The sequence below is a fragment of the Acanthochromis polyacanthus genome, chromosome 6 (assembly GCF_021347895.1).
Source record: "Acanthochromis polyacanthus isolate Apoly-LR-REF ecotype Palm Island chromosome 6, KAUST_Apoly_ChrSc, whole genome shotgun sequence".
Taxonomy (NCBI): domain Eukaryota; kingdom Metazoa; phylum Chordata; class Actinopteri; family Pomacentridae; genus Acanthochromis; species Acanthochromis polyacanthus.
Genome location: NC_067118.1, coordinates 20,119,143 through 20,135,288, shown reverse-complemented (window position 1 = coordinate 20,135,288; position 16,146 = coordinate 20,119,143). Strand labels below are relative to the sequence as shown.

Below are 16,146 nucleotides of genomic sequence, written 5' to 3'. Positions count from 1 at the left end.
TTCAGGGAAGTTCAGAAATGGTGCAAGGATCAGCTGATGACATTTTGGCAGTGATGCGACTTATAGTCTTGATCTATGGATTTGTTCAAGATTTTAGTGTCATTGTGAGATAGCGGCACGGCATCACTGTAACTATGACTACAAGTGAACACTACATCAGCTCTATGCTGACGATCATGATTGCAATCCTACTACAAATTGACCGCTGCGAATTTATTGGGATTTATCCGTCGGAAATCATACGACTGAGCAGCCTTGGTGCAGTACTGCGCTCTGAGTGCATTCTTCTTTGTTGTTCTTGTTTTTGAATAATCTGTTTAGTGTAAACAGTTATTTTTTTTGCAGTTTTTAAATGAAATTAAGGGATTTTGATGAAATATCACAATTTTAGACTTTGCAGCAAGTTGCGTAACAAAGTGGCATGTCAAATGAGTAGTCCAAATTATTATTTTTTTAACAGTTTCAGGCTCTGATGAATGCTGCCATTTTTGTAGTTAAAAAATGCATTACTCCAATGTTATCTTCATTGAAAAAAAACATTTTTTTCCTTTTGAAAATAAGAAAATAAAATTTTGACCAGTAGTGTAACACGCCTTTCAAATCGACTGGTGCATGCTTGGGCTCAGAAGGTAAAATACACTCAGTCACGGGCCTTTTACAATCGCTCACATTTTTCAAATAAATACAATGAATGTTAATAGTAACTGACCATTTAAAGTTAAAGTATTATACATATTGCTACTTTGCTTTCAGAAGTAATTGTGCGCGGAGTTTGTAGAACAATAGAAAGGGCAACATTTCTCTGTCCTCTTCTTAGATCTGAGTTTAAGATGCATTCTGTACAAGCCTTGAATTTTTAACATTGCAATTAGAGAATATGTTCATTTAATGAGTAAGAGGGAGACGACGGAATTTCTAATCTGGTAATTAAACATTTCGTGGAAAAGAAAACACATCAGACAACTTATTGCTCAAAGCAGATCATTTTAAATGTATTCCAACACGTTTCTGCCCTGCAGAAAGAAATGGCTGTGACAAAAACCTTATCAAAACTCCAAAAAAGATCACACTGGATAAAAACATATACGGCACAAATAATCAAAACTATGACCTGCTCTAAGCAAAGAGTGACAGTGAAAACATCGGCAGGCAGACGTTTCTTTTCATCATATGATGAGCTGAGATTGGCTCGTTAAACAGCAAGGTAAGACTGATTGGCTACTCCCTCTCCTGCTGTGCTGCTGTGCGATTCACTTCTAATGGTTTTAGCACACAATCTGACATGATTGTGTTCCTGACATCAGGGGGGTGCACGACTCAAAGCATCCCCCAGCTGAATATCGATAAGCTGAACATTTTAATTGTCGGCCGTGGCCAAGCTGCACACACACCCTGCGCACCCGTGCGCTGTCTTTGTCCGGGAATTTAGTTTAAAGCTCGATTCCTTGTTGCTCTAATCAAATTCACTATTCAGCCAAATGAGTTCGATTACTTGCAAACCCCAACAACTCGCTGCCACGCCGATCTCGGCTGTTTTATCTTTTCAAGGAAATTTCTAAATCTGTCTAATCAGACTGGCATAAACCAGCCCAGCATGAGAGAGACTCTTCTGTCAAACAGGGAAGGAGGGAAGAGCTGGAGAGGAGTGCGAGGAGGGAGGACGCACTGGGGCATAGCAGGATTGTGTGAGTGTCTCAGGGTTGGTGACAGAGGTGCACCCTGCTTGTTCCACTGGCTGGCACCTGTCACTACTTATCAACAACACACTAAACCCCCCGAAGACGGCTTTCTGTCGCTCACTCGCTCCATCTTCCTCAGTGCTCTAATTCTCTCTCGCGCACTTATTGTTGACTGTTTCACATCAATGGTCTTTTTTTCTCATTCTAATTTCTCTTTGTCTTTGTGTCTCACTTACATATATATAGACACATCTCTCGCTCTCTCTCACTTCCACTCTCGCCTTCTGTTGTCATCCCTTTGAACCACTGTAACATCTATTCTTCCTCTCCTCCGATGTGCCATAATAAAGTGTCTGGGCCTCTCTCTAAAGTGCTAAATGAGATTCTCGGGCCTCCAGGGTGGATACTGAGTGTGATGTGTATGTGCGTTTGAAAAGACAGAGCGTGTGCGAGACAGAATGAGATGAGAGGGAGACAGATGGAGATGCATGTACATACTGCACAGGCAGATTCTTCACCAAATTTCCAAGACAGATATAAGAAGGCTGCATTAGCATATCCGCAAGACTGTGGATGTGTGTGCACGTCTAGGGAGGCTGTCGAGCTTAAGGAAGAGAGGAGTCACACAGAGCAATAAAGCTAGGAGCATTGGTTTACTCAGGCCATTGGATTACAACGGCAACCCCTGGGGGAAATACAAAAGGAGAAGGAAGGACGTCTAGACATAACAATAAAACACGTAAGCACCCTTTACCACCACACCTGCCTGACATCTCGAGTTAAAGGTGTGCTCACGCTTTAGGGACCCTGGATAATAGGAGATCATGTCTGTAGTGGTGCCTGACCAATATAGTGGCTCATATAAGCTTATCACAGATATAGCTGTATGGGTGTGTATGATGTCTGACATGAAAAAATAGTTTTTACGAGAGCAAAATGCTGAATAACATGCTTTCACAGAGTCCATTGTTTACCACACTCTGAGCAGAAAATGTAGCACATGTGTAAGCAGTGTCTACATGGTAGGTTGCTCCATAGTTTGCTAGCTAGTATTTTTTAAGTGGCTGGTATTTACATCAATCTAAGCCTGGGCATTTGCTTGCATCCGCTCCTACTAAGAGGAAGGAAAGAGCACAAGATCTGCATAGAATATTAGCTCTGGTTGGAGGATTTAATCATCACAAAAGTTTCTGTCATGGTACCCGTTGGTAGCTGAACTCCCTGAATGCTATCTACTTGCCAATATGAAAATGTCCGTAGTCCGAGCAGACACCGGCTTTGGTCGATCCAGTAACACTAAGAGGCTCCAAAGAACTGGAAATGAAAATTTGCTTTAAGCTTGCTCTGATAGCATACATCAAAATGATTTCCAGCTGTTACATTCCTGTTGGTCAAAACTGTCCAACTACTTTGAGTGCTTTCACATTTTGTGTTATCTGTAGTTTTAAGGTACTGATTAACATTCTTTGCTGGAAGACATAATAATGAGGCTTTTTTTTCTTTTCAAAAATAACCAAGGATAAATCACTAAGAATGAATAAAAAAGGCACAAATGACAGCTGTGAGACCACCCAGAGGGCTTTTTTTTCCAGGAATATAAATCCACTTTCTGGATTAGAGCGATTAAATTAAGCTGTAAAAGGTCAAACAAATTATTCTTTGACTCCAAAAAGTCAGCGCTCCAATCAAAGTCAATGGAGCAGCACTAGATTCTACATCTTAATGATACTGCTGATTACAAACTTGGCTCTCTGGTTTTTAGCTTTGGAGGAGAGTAGTTTATGTTGACATACTATTAATTCTACTTCCCTCGGTCTCAGCAGTAAAACGTCTTTATAAATCAGGTTCACTATCTCCATTCAGCTGTGCTGGCAAGGTGGTTGCATGTAGTGGTTCAATTAGTAACTTAACAGTGATTTATAATACAAGCAGCAATCCTCGTAAACCTGAACCTTATTTTCCCTCTTAACTCTAATCCGCCTGCTATCTTTGCTGTACACTCTCTTTTTCCATCTCTTTATCTTGTGTCTATTACATAACATTTCTTTGAGTCAATTCCACGCACTACTTTGAAACTCCTCTTATCAAGAGAATATGGTGACTGTATGTCCCAGGAGATCAGACTAATGATGATACTAAGGCTCTTGAAAAGTCATTCGCATTCACCGAGACAAGCTGAATACATTAAGACAAAGCAGATAAAATATAGGTTATATGATTGCTTCAAGGTGAACAGCATGTTGAGTTTTTCTTCTCTCACATCTCAGGCTTGTTAAGAGTCTTCTCTTTGATGAAACCTGTCATGGGATGACGGCTACTAGGTATTAAGCAGTAAAGCCAAAGGGACATTTTATTGCCATAAAATACAACTTTAGGAAATGCGTCTCTGAATAGAACATTTTGCTGTGATTAACTGCTCGTAGTAGCAGCAGGTGTATGCTTGTACCTTTGGCGTTAGTTCATTAATACGGCACTTATTTCTTCGATCTGTTGCAGCTGATAGTTTCTTGTTAGTTTGTTTCAGTTTCAAGTCGGTTGGTGGTGTACTGACCCGTACCTCCATCTCCTTGAGTACAGGGTGGTCCTCAATCCCAGGAAACAGGACCCTCATGGCATAAGTCCGATAGTCCAGGAAAGGAATCCCAGCTCCATCCAGCTCCTGGGTCAGCTCATGGATGTCTGTCTGAAGCTCGGCGAAAGCTACAGATGAAGGATATATGGAGTAATTTTAGTGATTTTTTTGGAAGATGACATGGCTTTAAAATCTGCTGACAGCTGGTTTGGAGGTTTAGATGGTTAGCGATTGGGGAGAATGCCTTGATACTTCTATCATGTTAATTAGCCCTGCTATGAGAATGCACTGCTTCATTAACTACTCATAACCCTAAAGGCTAGCTAAGTGCTAGTACTAAATACATGGTCACAGAAGCTGGTGACATTTTGCAGCAAATTCCAGTGTAACTCTCACTATTAGTCATACGGACTAACTAAAACTGACTTTGGTGAACATTTGTGTTGTTTCCCAATCCAGGCTTTTCCTGCACAAAGAAATATTTGGCACTCCCTCTAAAGAGCTTTATCCAGCACAAAGGGCAGACTCCCGGCACCAACATAATAAGATAAACACTTTTGTTCATTGAATGTTTAAAGAAAACATTTCTTTCAAGTAAGATAACACATACACTACCATTCAAAAGTTTGGGGTTACTTAGAACTGCCCTTATTTTTTGAAAGTAAAGCAGTTTTTCAATGCAGATAACATTAATTTAATCAGAAATACAGTCTAGACATGGTTAATGTGGTAAATGACTATTCTAGCTGGAAACACCTGATTTTTAGTGGAATACGTATCTACATAGAGGTACAGAGGAACATTTCCAGCAACCATCACTCCTGTGTTCTAATGCTACATTGTGTTAGCTACTGGTGTTGAAAGGCTCATTGATGATTAGAAACCCCTTGTGTAATTATGTTAGCACATGAATAAAAGTGTAAGTTTTCATGGAAAACATGAAATTGTCTGGGTGACCCCAAACTTTTGAACGGTAGTGCACTTGTTGTTATTACTGTACATGGACCAATCAGGTTTGCTGCTGTGTGTCGTCACCATGTAAAAGGCTCATTCCATTAGCAAACTGTTTTGACGGGGCACACTTTGGAGGGGACAGAGATCCAGAGACATCCAGAGAAATTAAGAAACTATCAAGTTATCAGCAATTAGTGGTTGTGTTGTACCAGATGTATTCATGCCTTCTCTGACTGAGTATAATCCACACCTCTGCAATTGGATCCTGGAACCAGGAGACAAGAGGCATTAAATAATTCCCTCTCATGTTAGTTTTAAAGTTTGACTTCAAAACAACTGTCCTACTTGAAACCCATCCAGGAACACATGACAGCCCCGAAGGAAATGCTAGCGTTTCAACTTTTGAGAAGTTCAGTGCAACACCTTTTGCACTCATACAGCCCTATACCATCATACTGCCAGCTCTGTGCTTCACTGTCAGGACTATGGATTCACTGTGGTAGTCTAGGCCAGGTTAATGCCAAACATGCAGGAACCAATCAGAGATGATCAAATTTCGCTTGATCTTATCTGATCAAAGAATCAGCTCTGAATGCTCCTCTTTTATTATAGGTAAATTTAACCCTCCTGTCGTCCTGTGGGTCAAACTGACCCGTTTTAAAAATGTGGGAAAAAAATATTTTCACAGTGAAAACTGCCACATTTTCAAAAAAATTTTTGAAAATTTTTGAAATTTTTTGGTGGAAAAAAAACAAAATACAAAAATGTTTAAGAACATTCAGAAAAAAAACAAAAAAACAAAATCCAGTGAATTTTGCTGTCAAATTTGGGGATTTTTTATAAAAAAAAAATAGAACATTTGAGGGAAAATTTTCAGGAATTTTCTTCCTGAAGATTTTGCAAATTTTTATAAATTTGGGGAAGTTTTTTCTGAATTTTTGGACTTTTTTCAGACAAGGCAACAACATTTTTCGGTAAGGACAACTCAAGGGATAATCTTGCAGTTTTGTGCCCAAGAGCAAGTAAGGAGCAAGCAAATTTCCCTGCATCATTTTCCATCTTTGTGATTCCACGCAATCAAATTTTTTAAAGTCCTTTGGTATGTCCTTTGCGTGTAGATCCACGATGCAGACATGGAGACACAGCCCATAGGTTCAAAACAGAGAAAGTTTTGGTGTTAATAGGACATTTTAAGCCCATGTTGATGCAACTGGGCAAAATAAAAATCACAGTTGTACTCAACAATGTTGCAGTAATCAAGAGTTTTCTAACTTGTGTGTCAGTGATCAAAGGTGTATTCACTTTAGTTACATTAAGTGTCTACTTTGGTGGGGTCTGTATTTTGAATATAGTCTTTTAAAAAGTCTTTCTTTTTGCTTGTGCATAAGAGTAAATGCTCTACTTAACAACTTTTACTTACCAATTTTTTGAGAGGTGATGAAATTTGAATCATTTGACATTTAACTGATTTTCCACAAGGATACACTCACTTCTGCTATATACTGTATGGGTCACATGGGGACCCTTCCAGAGAAAAAGAAGGGGAACCATTGCAGACAGACACAGTGCAAACAGTGCATAATTTCAGGTCGAGTGTCTGGGTCTTATAAAAGGGCTAGACAGCAAGGCTGAGAAATTAAAGGTCAGCAACGATGAAGAAAGAGACCCACAAAGGCTGTAAATGAGGACCAAAATGCCGACAAGAGAGAGGCATGAGGGAGTACTGTACATGGACAGATGGATAGATAGAGATGCAGCATCAGCAGTTCAGTAACTGATAGTGTTACTTGTTATGTGTGGTTGAAAAAGCATTTGGTCATTTCCCCCAAATGCTGTGTCTAAGAAAGAAACATTCACACATAAATCTAAAGATTACATTGCATATCCATGGTTCATTGACAGAAAGGGCTAAAATTCGAGTAAATGGCATTTCTTCCTTGGTGTCTGAGCCCTGACTATTCCAATCTTTGCTTATCCACAAAATGGCCCAAAAACAATGAAAAAAAAAGTCAGCTCGGGAGAGAGAAAAGCAGAACCAGGAGACAGAAAACAAAGTTCCTGGAAAGGAAAGTCAATTAATTGCATGAGTGGATAATTATTAAGAGAGCGACGGATGAGTTTTCATGCATAATTTCCCCCAGCTGTTATTCGACTGTTTGGTCCACAAGAGAGATGGAGAGGAGAGGAAGCAGAGAAGATGAAGGAAAGGAAGAAAAAAAGGAGAAAGAAGAAGAAAGGTAAAGAAGTGAGGATGGAGAGACAGAGGAAAGTCAGAGGACTGAGGATGTAAGCTATTATTACGAAGAGGAAAAAGAAAAAAATAAGGAAGACCAGGAGAGGCGGAATGGGAGATGAAGGGAAAGGCAAATGTGACAAGATCAGGAGAAAAAAGGGAAGCACATTCAGCAGAAGAGTAGAAGGACTGGATAGTTGAGGAGACACAAATTAGATGTAGGTTTCTTTCATATTCTCCACTCCATTTCCTACTCCACTTCTTCATCCATTAATCACTCTATTTACTGCCAAAATGGTGAATGGTTCTTCTGAAAAAAAACCCCAGCAAGAAGTCATCAGAAATAGAAAAAAATATGCAGATATACAGAACAACTTCTAGTCTCCACTCAGCTACTGCAGCACAGCAGCTCAGACAGACGTGTGGCCAAAAATGATTTTTGAAAAGAGTAAAGTAATGAGTTCTAGTGTAAGGTTTACCTAAGATGAAACCCGGTGGTTTTTTCTACATGTCCTGCTTTTTAGGAGCAAAGTTTTCCATGGACCTAGCAATTGTCAGCACCTTTATGGAACTGTGGGGATTTCTAAATAATCAGCTATAGACTGCTTCCATCTTTGAAACATAGGAAAAGCTAAAATGATTATTCCATACTTCAGGCAGAGACTGACTGACTGAGCTGGGTGAAGAGAAAAAGTACTACTAGTTAGTGCGGTAACTACCCGTTCCAACTGGAACTCAAATAGACTAATACTCATCATGCACCAATACGACCTTGTGAAATTTTACCTTGCACACTTTCTAAAAACGGTTGCATATGTGATGGATTCAGTGGCAGTCTGGAGCGCTGCTCAACCACAGGACAAACTCAGACTGCCTGAAATATAGCTTTTTGATCTGGTCTGTTCTTTGCATATCTCATCAGATCCTCTTCAAACATGGCATGTGTCTCCCTGGGGACCCAGGGAAGTGCAGTGCTGAATATGAAGCAGATCAGACGGCTGGTGGCCATTTTTGGGGTCTTTTTGATGTCCTCAGCTTAAACACTGGCTGTTTGCGGGAGGAGCCTCAATCACCCATAAGTAACATTACTCTCAAAGACAAGATTCTAGGATGTTACCAGAAAATGAGGACATCAGAATTTAACCACTGACAGTGGGTGCTTCACTAGTTGAAAAGAAAAAGTACCTTTGTTCCATTTGCATGCATTATTATTATTATTTTAAAATATGTTTCCTGCTGTAAGAATACACAGTTTACTACAGTTTACAGTAAATCAGCTCATCAAGCCAAGAACTGAGCTCAGGATGAAAGTGGTGAGGAAGATGGGAGGAACAGTTTTTGCTTAGTAGCATCACGCTAATACCTCAGTACATTATTCTCACAGTTTGAAACAAGACAGGCAACTGCAACAGTGTGCTGAGCCAACACTCCTGTGAAGGCAGAAGAACACACCCATTCTAACTCCTCCAGCAAAACGTGCTCAGGTGGAGAGTTTACCCAAAAGGCCAAATACAATGACTGCTGGTAATAACAGAAACAGATATTCAAAAATCCTATTCTACTGAGAATTTTCATCTTAATTAATATGTCACTATCAGTTGCTGTTGTGGCTGGATTTTCATTTTGTATGCAGCCGATAGAAGCTTTCACATTGGCTGCTGGAACTGCTGTGTGTTGTTGGTCTTTCCTGGGAAATTTCTACCTGTACACACAGAATAAGGCCCCAAAAGACACAAATTTTGTGTAGCAAAGTGTAAAAATTCCACAGCATTGAGTGTGCTTAAATTAGCTTGTGAATTCGAATACTTTTAAAGGGTGTGTGCATCCTTTTGTTGCTTTTGCACTATGAAGCAAGATCTCATTTTTATTACATACCCTTAACTAGAGTGACACTGTCAATCAGCTGTTTTCATTTCTAGTGGAAGCCAGCATCCATGACTGCTAATACGCTGGTTGGGATGATAGTGTACGCTGTGGTGTCTGCTTCTCACGCATGACTGAACCAAACGTCCCGTCTCTTCCCCCTGAAGACTCTTCAAACAAAGCCAGCCCAACACACACACACACACACACACACACACACACACACACACACTTCTTTCGCTATCACACGCTCGGTGGACCGCCCACTTCATCTGTTCCTCCGCCCACATGCACTGTCTCGTCTCTATAGGCCAGCTGGGAGTGCAGCAGGCGGGGCGGGGTGCTCTGGGGGGTGGGAATAAGGCCATGCTTCACTTCCTGGAAAAGAGAGTGCTTTTTTGTCCGTCGACTAAAACGCTGTCTGTCATCTCGTTGCGAAAAAAGCAGAATTTCTCCCGTCACTTTTCTTGAAAAACACTAATGGCAACATGTGAAAGTGAAGCACTGCAAAAAGATACAAACACTTTTCTGAAAGTGTCCCCTCAGTAAGGATACAACGTCGCCCTGCAAATGGAACTCTTTAAACCGTTGCAATTTTTGTTTGACAGCTGATCCTCGCTGGCTGATAGAGATGTGACTCTGTTTGCACCATGTGACAGTTTGCACCAGGAGTGTGTACATGTCTGTTATCGGACTGAATGTCCACACCTTCACTGTCCTTACGTCAGCCATCTACACTCTACATGTTAAGAATCTGACCTCAAAGATGCACTGTTTCAGCTGCTCATCCCTCTGTTTCCGTCTGATTTACTTCTCACTCTGTGCACCTCTCATTTCTCTGCAAACAACCCCCTGTATGACTTTGACTTCTCATGCTATTTACTTTCCGACACTGTGTATCCTCTCTGCTTTTTTTTTGTTCTCATTTTTCCTGACAATCTTGCTGTAGGGCTGTTTTCACTCAGACAGATGACGGACATGTTAGACAGCTTTCTTCACCATAGCCATCATCAAAACAGGTGTCCATTCCTCCTGTAGAGGCCCAGACACCCACACCCACGAAGCATTAGAACCGTTCTGAAGGCCTGTCATGGAACAACATCTTACTGAGACACTTTATGGTGGCTTTCCTGTAATTTATCAGCCATCTGTGTGTCATTTACCTGTGAGTGAAAACACATACAGCAGAGTAGAAATACCACGCTGTACAGACAGCGCCATTTGGTTTGTCTGACATATTTATAATGATCATAATATCGCTGAAACGGACAAGGATGTGAGTTCCACCTGTTCATTACACTAACATTCAAAAGTTTGGGGTCACCCGGGCAATTTCACGCTTTACATGTAAACTCACACTTTTATCCATGTGCTAACATAACTGCACAAGGGTTTTCTAATAATCAGTTAGCCTTTTAACACCATTAGCTAACACAATGTACCATTAGAACACAGGAGTGACGGTCGCTGGAAATGGTTTTGATTAACTGCATGAAAATGGTTATAAAATGACCTGTGATGAGCAGACCCATTTCAGTTTTAAATTTTTGTGCTGTATTTGTCTGCATCTTGGCTCCACATGGAAAAGAATCGCCTGAGGAACTTGAAAAAAAAAAATCTAATTGTGTGACAAATTAGCACTGTTCTTTTACATCTTTGTGACGTTTTGATTTCCTCTGCTTTCAGTTTCTAGGCTAAGCTAAGCTAACCAGCTGCTGGCTCCAGCTTTATATTGACTGACATAGAAGAGTTGAATCAATCTTCTCATCTAATTCGAAACAACATTTTTGTCTTTCGAAAAATTTAACAATCATTCAACACTGTGTGAATGACATAACTCACTGATTTGACTCAATTATCTACAACGCAATGGTTTTCAAGCTCTCATTAACTTAACTATTGTAAAATGCATCATGTTTCATCCTATTTAGTGATTAAAAAAACAATACACATACAAAGTTAAAGCAGTATTATTATGCAAAATGCACTTTTGCATTGTTTAGGGACATATTTACATGTCCGTTATGTATCTAGAGAACCACAAAATATGATCTCCGTGTTTGTGGCCTGTTGTGATGTCACAACTGGATAAGAACAGCTCCCAGCTGGCTCCTCCCCCTCCTCTTGTGGACTCCTCTACACAACTCATTGTAGCAGAGTAGATCCAAAAGAGGTGTGCCTGATAAACAATCAGTCCAGTATTTTGAACTGTAACCTTAAATAGTCATTACAGGGACATGTGCAATTTAAATTAATTTGCTGTAAAGGGGTATAATATGGACATTTTAAGTTACATCCCAATACTTCAAAAGTTCTGGTGCTTTCCAGTGTGATTAGTTTAACATGGAGCATAACTGTGGATAAAACTGCGTGCGTGCCGCTTCTATCGTCTACCTTCTTTACACTCCAGGGCCACTCGAGACTCCAGGTTGTCCATCTGGAGCTGCAGACGTTTCAGGGTGCGGTCAGCGTCCCTCGACTTCCTCTTATAGGCTATCAGGACGGCAATGATGACCAACAGGAGCAGGCCTCCACCCCCTCCAATGCCGATGATGGCAGGGAGAGTCAACAGGCTGTCTGAGTAGATGTGGAGAGTCCCAGGGGAGTACTCGAACCCGCCAGCACGGATCTGAACACACACACACAAGAGATATTGAATGATCAGGGCAGAAAAGACAGAAGTTGCACTTATTCCCTGTTTTTCTTCACACTGTTGCATGGTTATTCAACAGAGAGCTGCCTGGTACAACTTGTCTTCTGCTGAGCATTTTGCTCGAAGGCGGTCATTAAGGGTTAGGAAACATCTACTTACTAATTTTTCCCCACTCGGTTTGGGGATTTGTACTCGCACCTTCCGATAAGAGAGAGAAAACGAGCAGTGGTCATTTCTCCAGCAGCAGATGGTTTGAGAATACATCAGTTGGTCTGAAGAGATCAAAATTTGTTGGTCTGATGAAAGAGAAGCTGGCTGACCCAATTTCTACAACAAGAATCATTAAATTTTTATAACTTCTGTACTCACACTGAACAGGCAGATCTTTGACAAGCTTACACTGTGGAAGCTTACGTCACATCGACTGCTGTGAACATTTCTTGTCGGAAAGGTTTTCGATTCTTGCCTTCAGGGGAGAAGCTTCAGAAGGCTTTGATAATGAAGATCTCACAAGTTAACTTGCTCGGCTCCTTTTTTTGCTGCATTATCCGTTTGTATTCAGGCTCAATATTTGGGTTAGATATTGTGTTGTTAATGTTGTCGTTTATCACTGTCAACTTTAACAAACTGATTTAGGTCAGAAAGTGAATGCTGTGTACGTGAACAAGGTTAACGTCGGGAAGCAGAGGCTGACACAGACAGCGCTGAAGTCATTTACACGCGCAAATACTCATCAAACACTCTGTGCATCCAGGACACACACACATAGACACTATGTATATACCCACACACAGCGTAAGTAATCAAACAAAGTAATCACCAGCATTTAAATCTCTCCCCAAGGAGCCGCGGTAATTATGGGAAGTCAAACACATGTAATGTTTTTTTCCCCCTTTTTTTCCTGACTAACTGCATTTACATAAGCGCTGTGTGTCAGAGACAAAAAAAAACAAAAAACACACAGCACTGGAATCCATCAAATCAAGCTATCCACCAGGGGGGTTGATAACTGATTCAAATGAGGCGTGATTATGCACTCTGAAGTTCTTGTAAGTGCACTTTCATGTTAACATTATCAAAGTCTGATTGAAAAAAAATGAAAACAGAGAACCTGTTATATCAATATCAATGTAGTCAATACCTACAAATTAAATTTGTCAGACGATTAGATTGGCTTGTATAAGATTAAGGAGCCAATTAACTGAGTGGGCATGATCAGGTTACAAACAAGTTTCCAAAGGAGAATGAACCAAATTAACTTGAGTATGAGTTTGGCTTAGTTATATTGCAGATATCTGACGGTACTTCACTTGAACTGATCATTTCAAAACCTTGCATCAATCTGTGGCCACTGTGAAGATTTTCATGAAATATGCAAAATGTAATGCAGACTGATGTTGCAAATAAATATGTTTCTTGCACTTGAGATATTTCAATCTGTGAATGCTGTAATCACATGTTTTTCAATCTGCAATAGGTTGTATTTCCATGTGAATAAATAAAGAAATAGGTGTGTGTATGGGTGCCTGTTCTTCATGTATCTCAACAAACATGCATCTAATCCATGTCAAACTGGATGGGTGCATGGGTGGGGACAAGTGGAAGTACAGTGTTTCGGTGTCTGTGTTTTGAGAAAACATCAAGACAAGATTCTAGAATGTTGTCACAGATGTAAATCATGATTCCAGATTGCTGTGGAAGCACGAGGGATAAACCCACAGGGGAATCACTAGCCAGCTCTAGAGGAACGAGACAAAGTGAGCATAATAATTAGGTGATGGAGTGCATCACTGGCATTCATTCCAAAGTTTGGGGTCAATTAGAAATGTCCCTGTTTTTGAAAGAAAAGCTGTTTTTTTTTTTAATGAAGATAACATTAAATGAAGCATAAATCCAGTCTAGACGTCGTTAATGAGGTAAATAACTATTCTAGCTTAGTTAATGGTCAGACAAAGTTACTTATTGTCGTGCAATTGTATTTTCACTGATCATTCATGTTTTCATTAAATAATGGTACATATTTCACAAATTCTTCCAGGGTATGTAAACTTATTTGCACAATTGTAAAGGTAACTACTTCACACAAAGAAATAGAGCAACTAAAGCAATATATGCCATTGTCAGTTGTCATTTGATGTGATGTGGTGTAAGGGAGAGGTCTTTCAAAGTATTAGTAGTGATTAAATATTCAGAGCAGTCAGTCTAACATGTCACAGCCAGAGGAACAGAGATGAAAACAAGAAAATATGACATGATAATCATAGCTGAGTATTCATTTGGCTGCTGTACTTTCAGTGTCCTGGTACTGTGGCATGCTGGCTTATTGTCACGTCATAGCATGTTGGGACTCTTGAGCAGAGTCATTATTAAGGTTATTAGTAACATCTGCGCCTTGCCTGCAATGACAAGTCACGATATCTGCTGTGAGAAAAAGGCTACTCATCACAGGAGCAAACTCCTATAGAACTGCTTTGAAACTGTCATTTTCTGTAGCAATTTAGCATGTTTCCACATGAAACAGAATGCTGAAGGGCACTTGATTTAAATATTAATGAGTCTTCACATGTTTATTTTGGGGAAATGGAAAACGCTTTGTAGATCAGCCTTCTCTATGTTGATTATTAAGGACTTGTAGGTTTTCGATAATATAAGGGAACTTGCCTGGGGGCAAACTGAAAAAAAATGAAAAAATTGTGCTTACATACTGCACATTCAGCTTTAAATGCAAAGTGTATCAGCACAAAAATGCTATATCCATGAAACAGTGTTACCTTGTTACCCCTCACATTAGTATTTAATATCTAACTTGAGGTCGCTGGTATACACAACCGTACAAGAGTTTGGGGTCATCCAGACAATTTCATGGTTTCCATGACAACTCACACTTTTGCTCATGTGCTAATATAATTGCACAAAGGTTTTCTGATCATTAGTTAGCCTTTCAACACCATTAGCTAACATAATGTAGCATTAGAACACAGGAGTGATGGTTGCTGGAAATGTTCCTCTTTACTCTTATATAGATATTCCATTAAAAATCAGTTGTTTCCAGCTAGAATAGTCATTTACCACAATAAAAATCTCTAGACTCTATTTCTGATTAATTTAATGCCGTCTTCATTGAAAAAAAAACTGCTTTTCTTTCAAAAATAAGGACATTTCTAAGTGATGCCAAACTTTTGAATAGTAGTGTATGTAAAACAATTAGCTACAGGAAACAAAACCTCAGATGACATGATTACAGCACAAGCTCAAACAATAATAAGGTGGTGGCACATTTGGTGGGCATTTGTCTATTTTTATTCTCCTGACAGGATGAAGGACTGGCGGAGGAACTTATAAAGCTGAAGGCCAAAACAACAAACAAGTTTCTTCGAAAACTCAAGGGAGGCACACAGCTGCCAACACACAGCTGAGCATCTGAAGGGACGCACAAAGACATACTGACGCACACACACACACGCAGCTATTCTTACTGTACACCCACACAGCAGCGCACACAGCCCAGTATGTCTGGACACCCATTGGGGTCCCCTGCATGTAGGTCATTCTACATGGGGAATATTATTGTGCCACAGCTGTGTCCTTCTCACGCAAAGACAAAGATGGGCGCACAAAAACACGTGCATGAGCACTCGCACACACCAGCAGCAAGCGACAAACACAGTGCCTGTAGTCACTCACACGCGCAGCAGAAGAGATAAGAACAGACAGCTCTATTTTTTCTTCGGCTATTGTCAGACGAAGGACTAACTCCACCACCCCCGCCAACACGTCGCATCGTTCCGATATTCAACATGACATTTTGTTCAAAAAAGAGAAAAGGAGGGGTAAAAAAAAAAGAGGAAAAAATCCAAGAGAGATCCACCTCGGAGCTGGCTGGTTCCGTTGAGAGCTATCATATTGAATTACATGGACGCGCTGTCAGTGGCTTTCTAGGTATATTGGCTGTAGCTAGCAGGGAGTAAATGTCATAAAGATATAGTGAAATGACTGTGAAAGGACATTGGTGATAAGTTTAAAAGGGGTAGAAGGAGGGAAGGGGGCTGAGTGGGTTTACTGTCAGGATATTCAGACAAACATCCAAATATATTCACAGTGAGTGCTGCGTCGCCCGGCTGAGGTTTGACCTTCTTCAATATGGATGCTCCAGGAGCTGCGCTGTGATTTTCAAAGTCTGCTCCAGTCAGAA

At 40.3% G+C, this 16,146-nt stretch overlaps 1 protein-coding gene across 3 annotated transcripts in view; it reads right to left on the bottom strand.

Annotated features, from left to right (window-relative positions):
• Positions 1-16,146, bottom strand: part of LOC110962824 (plexin-A1-like) — a 348,857-nt gene that overhangs the window by 33,677 nt on the left and 299,034 nt on the right. For 2 of the 3 annotated variants that reach the window (XM_051949646.1, XM_051949645.1), the window contains 2 exons: positions 11,696-11,930; positions 4,231-4,379 (listed from right to left, as the gene is read on the bottom strand). In XM_051949646.1, coding sequence (XP_051805606.1) covers positions 4,231-4,379; positions 11,696-11,930 — 384 coding nt within the window. The remainder of the gene's footprint in view (positions 1-4,230; positions 4,380-11,695; positions 11,931-16,146) is intronic. The other variant, XM_051949647.1, reaches the window with a different exon arrangement.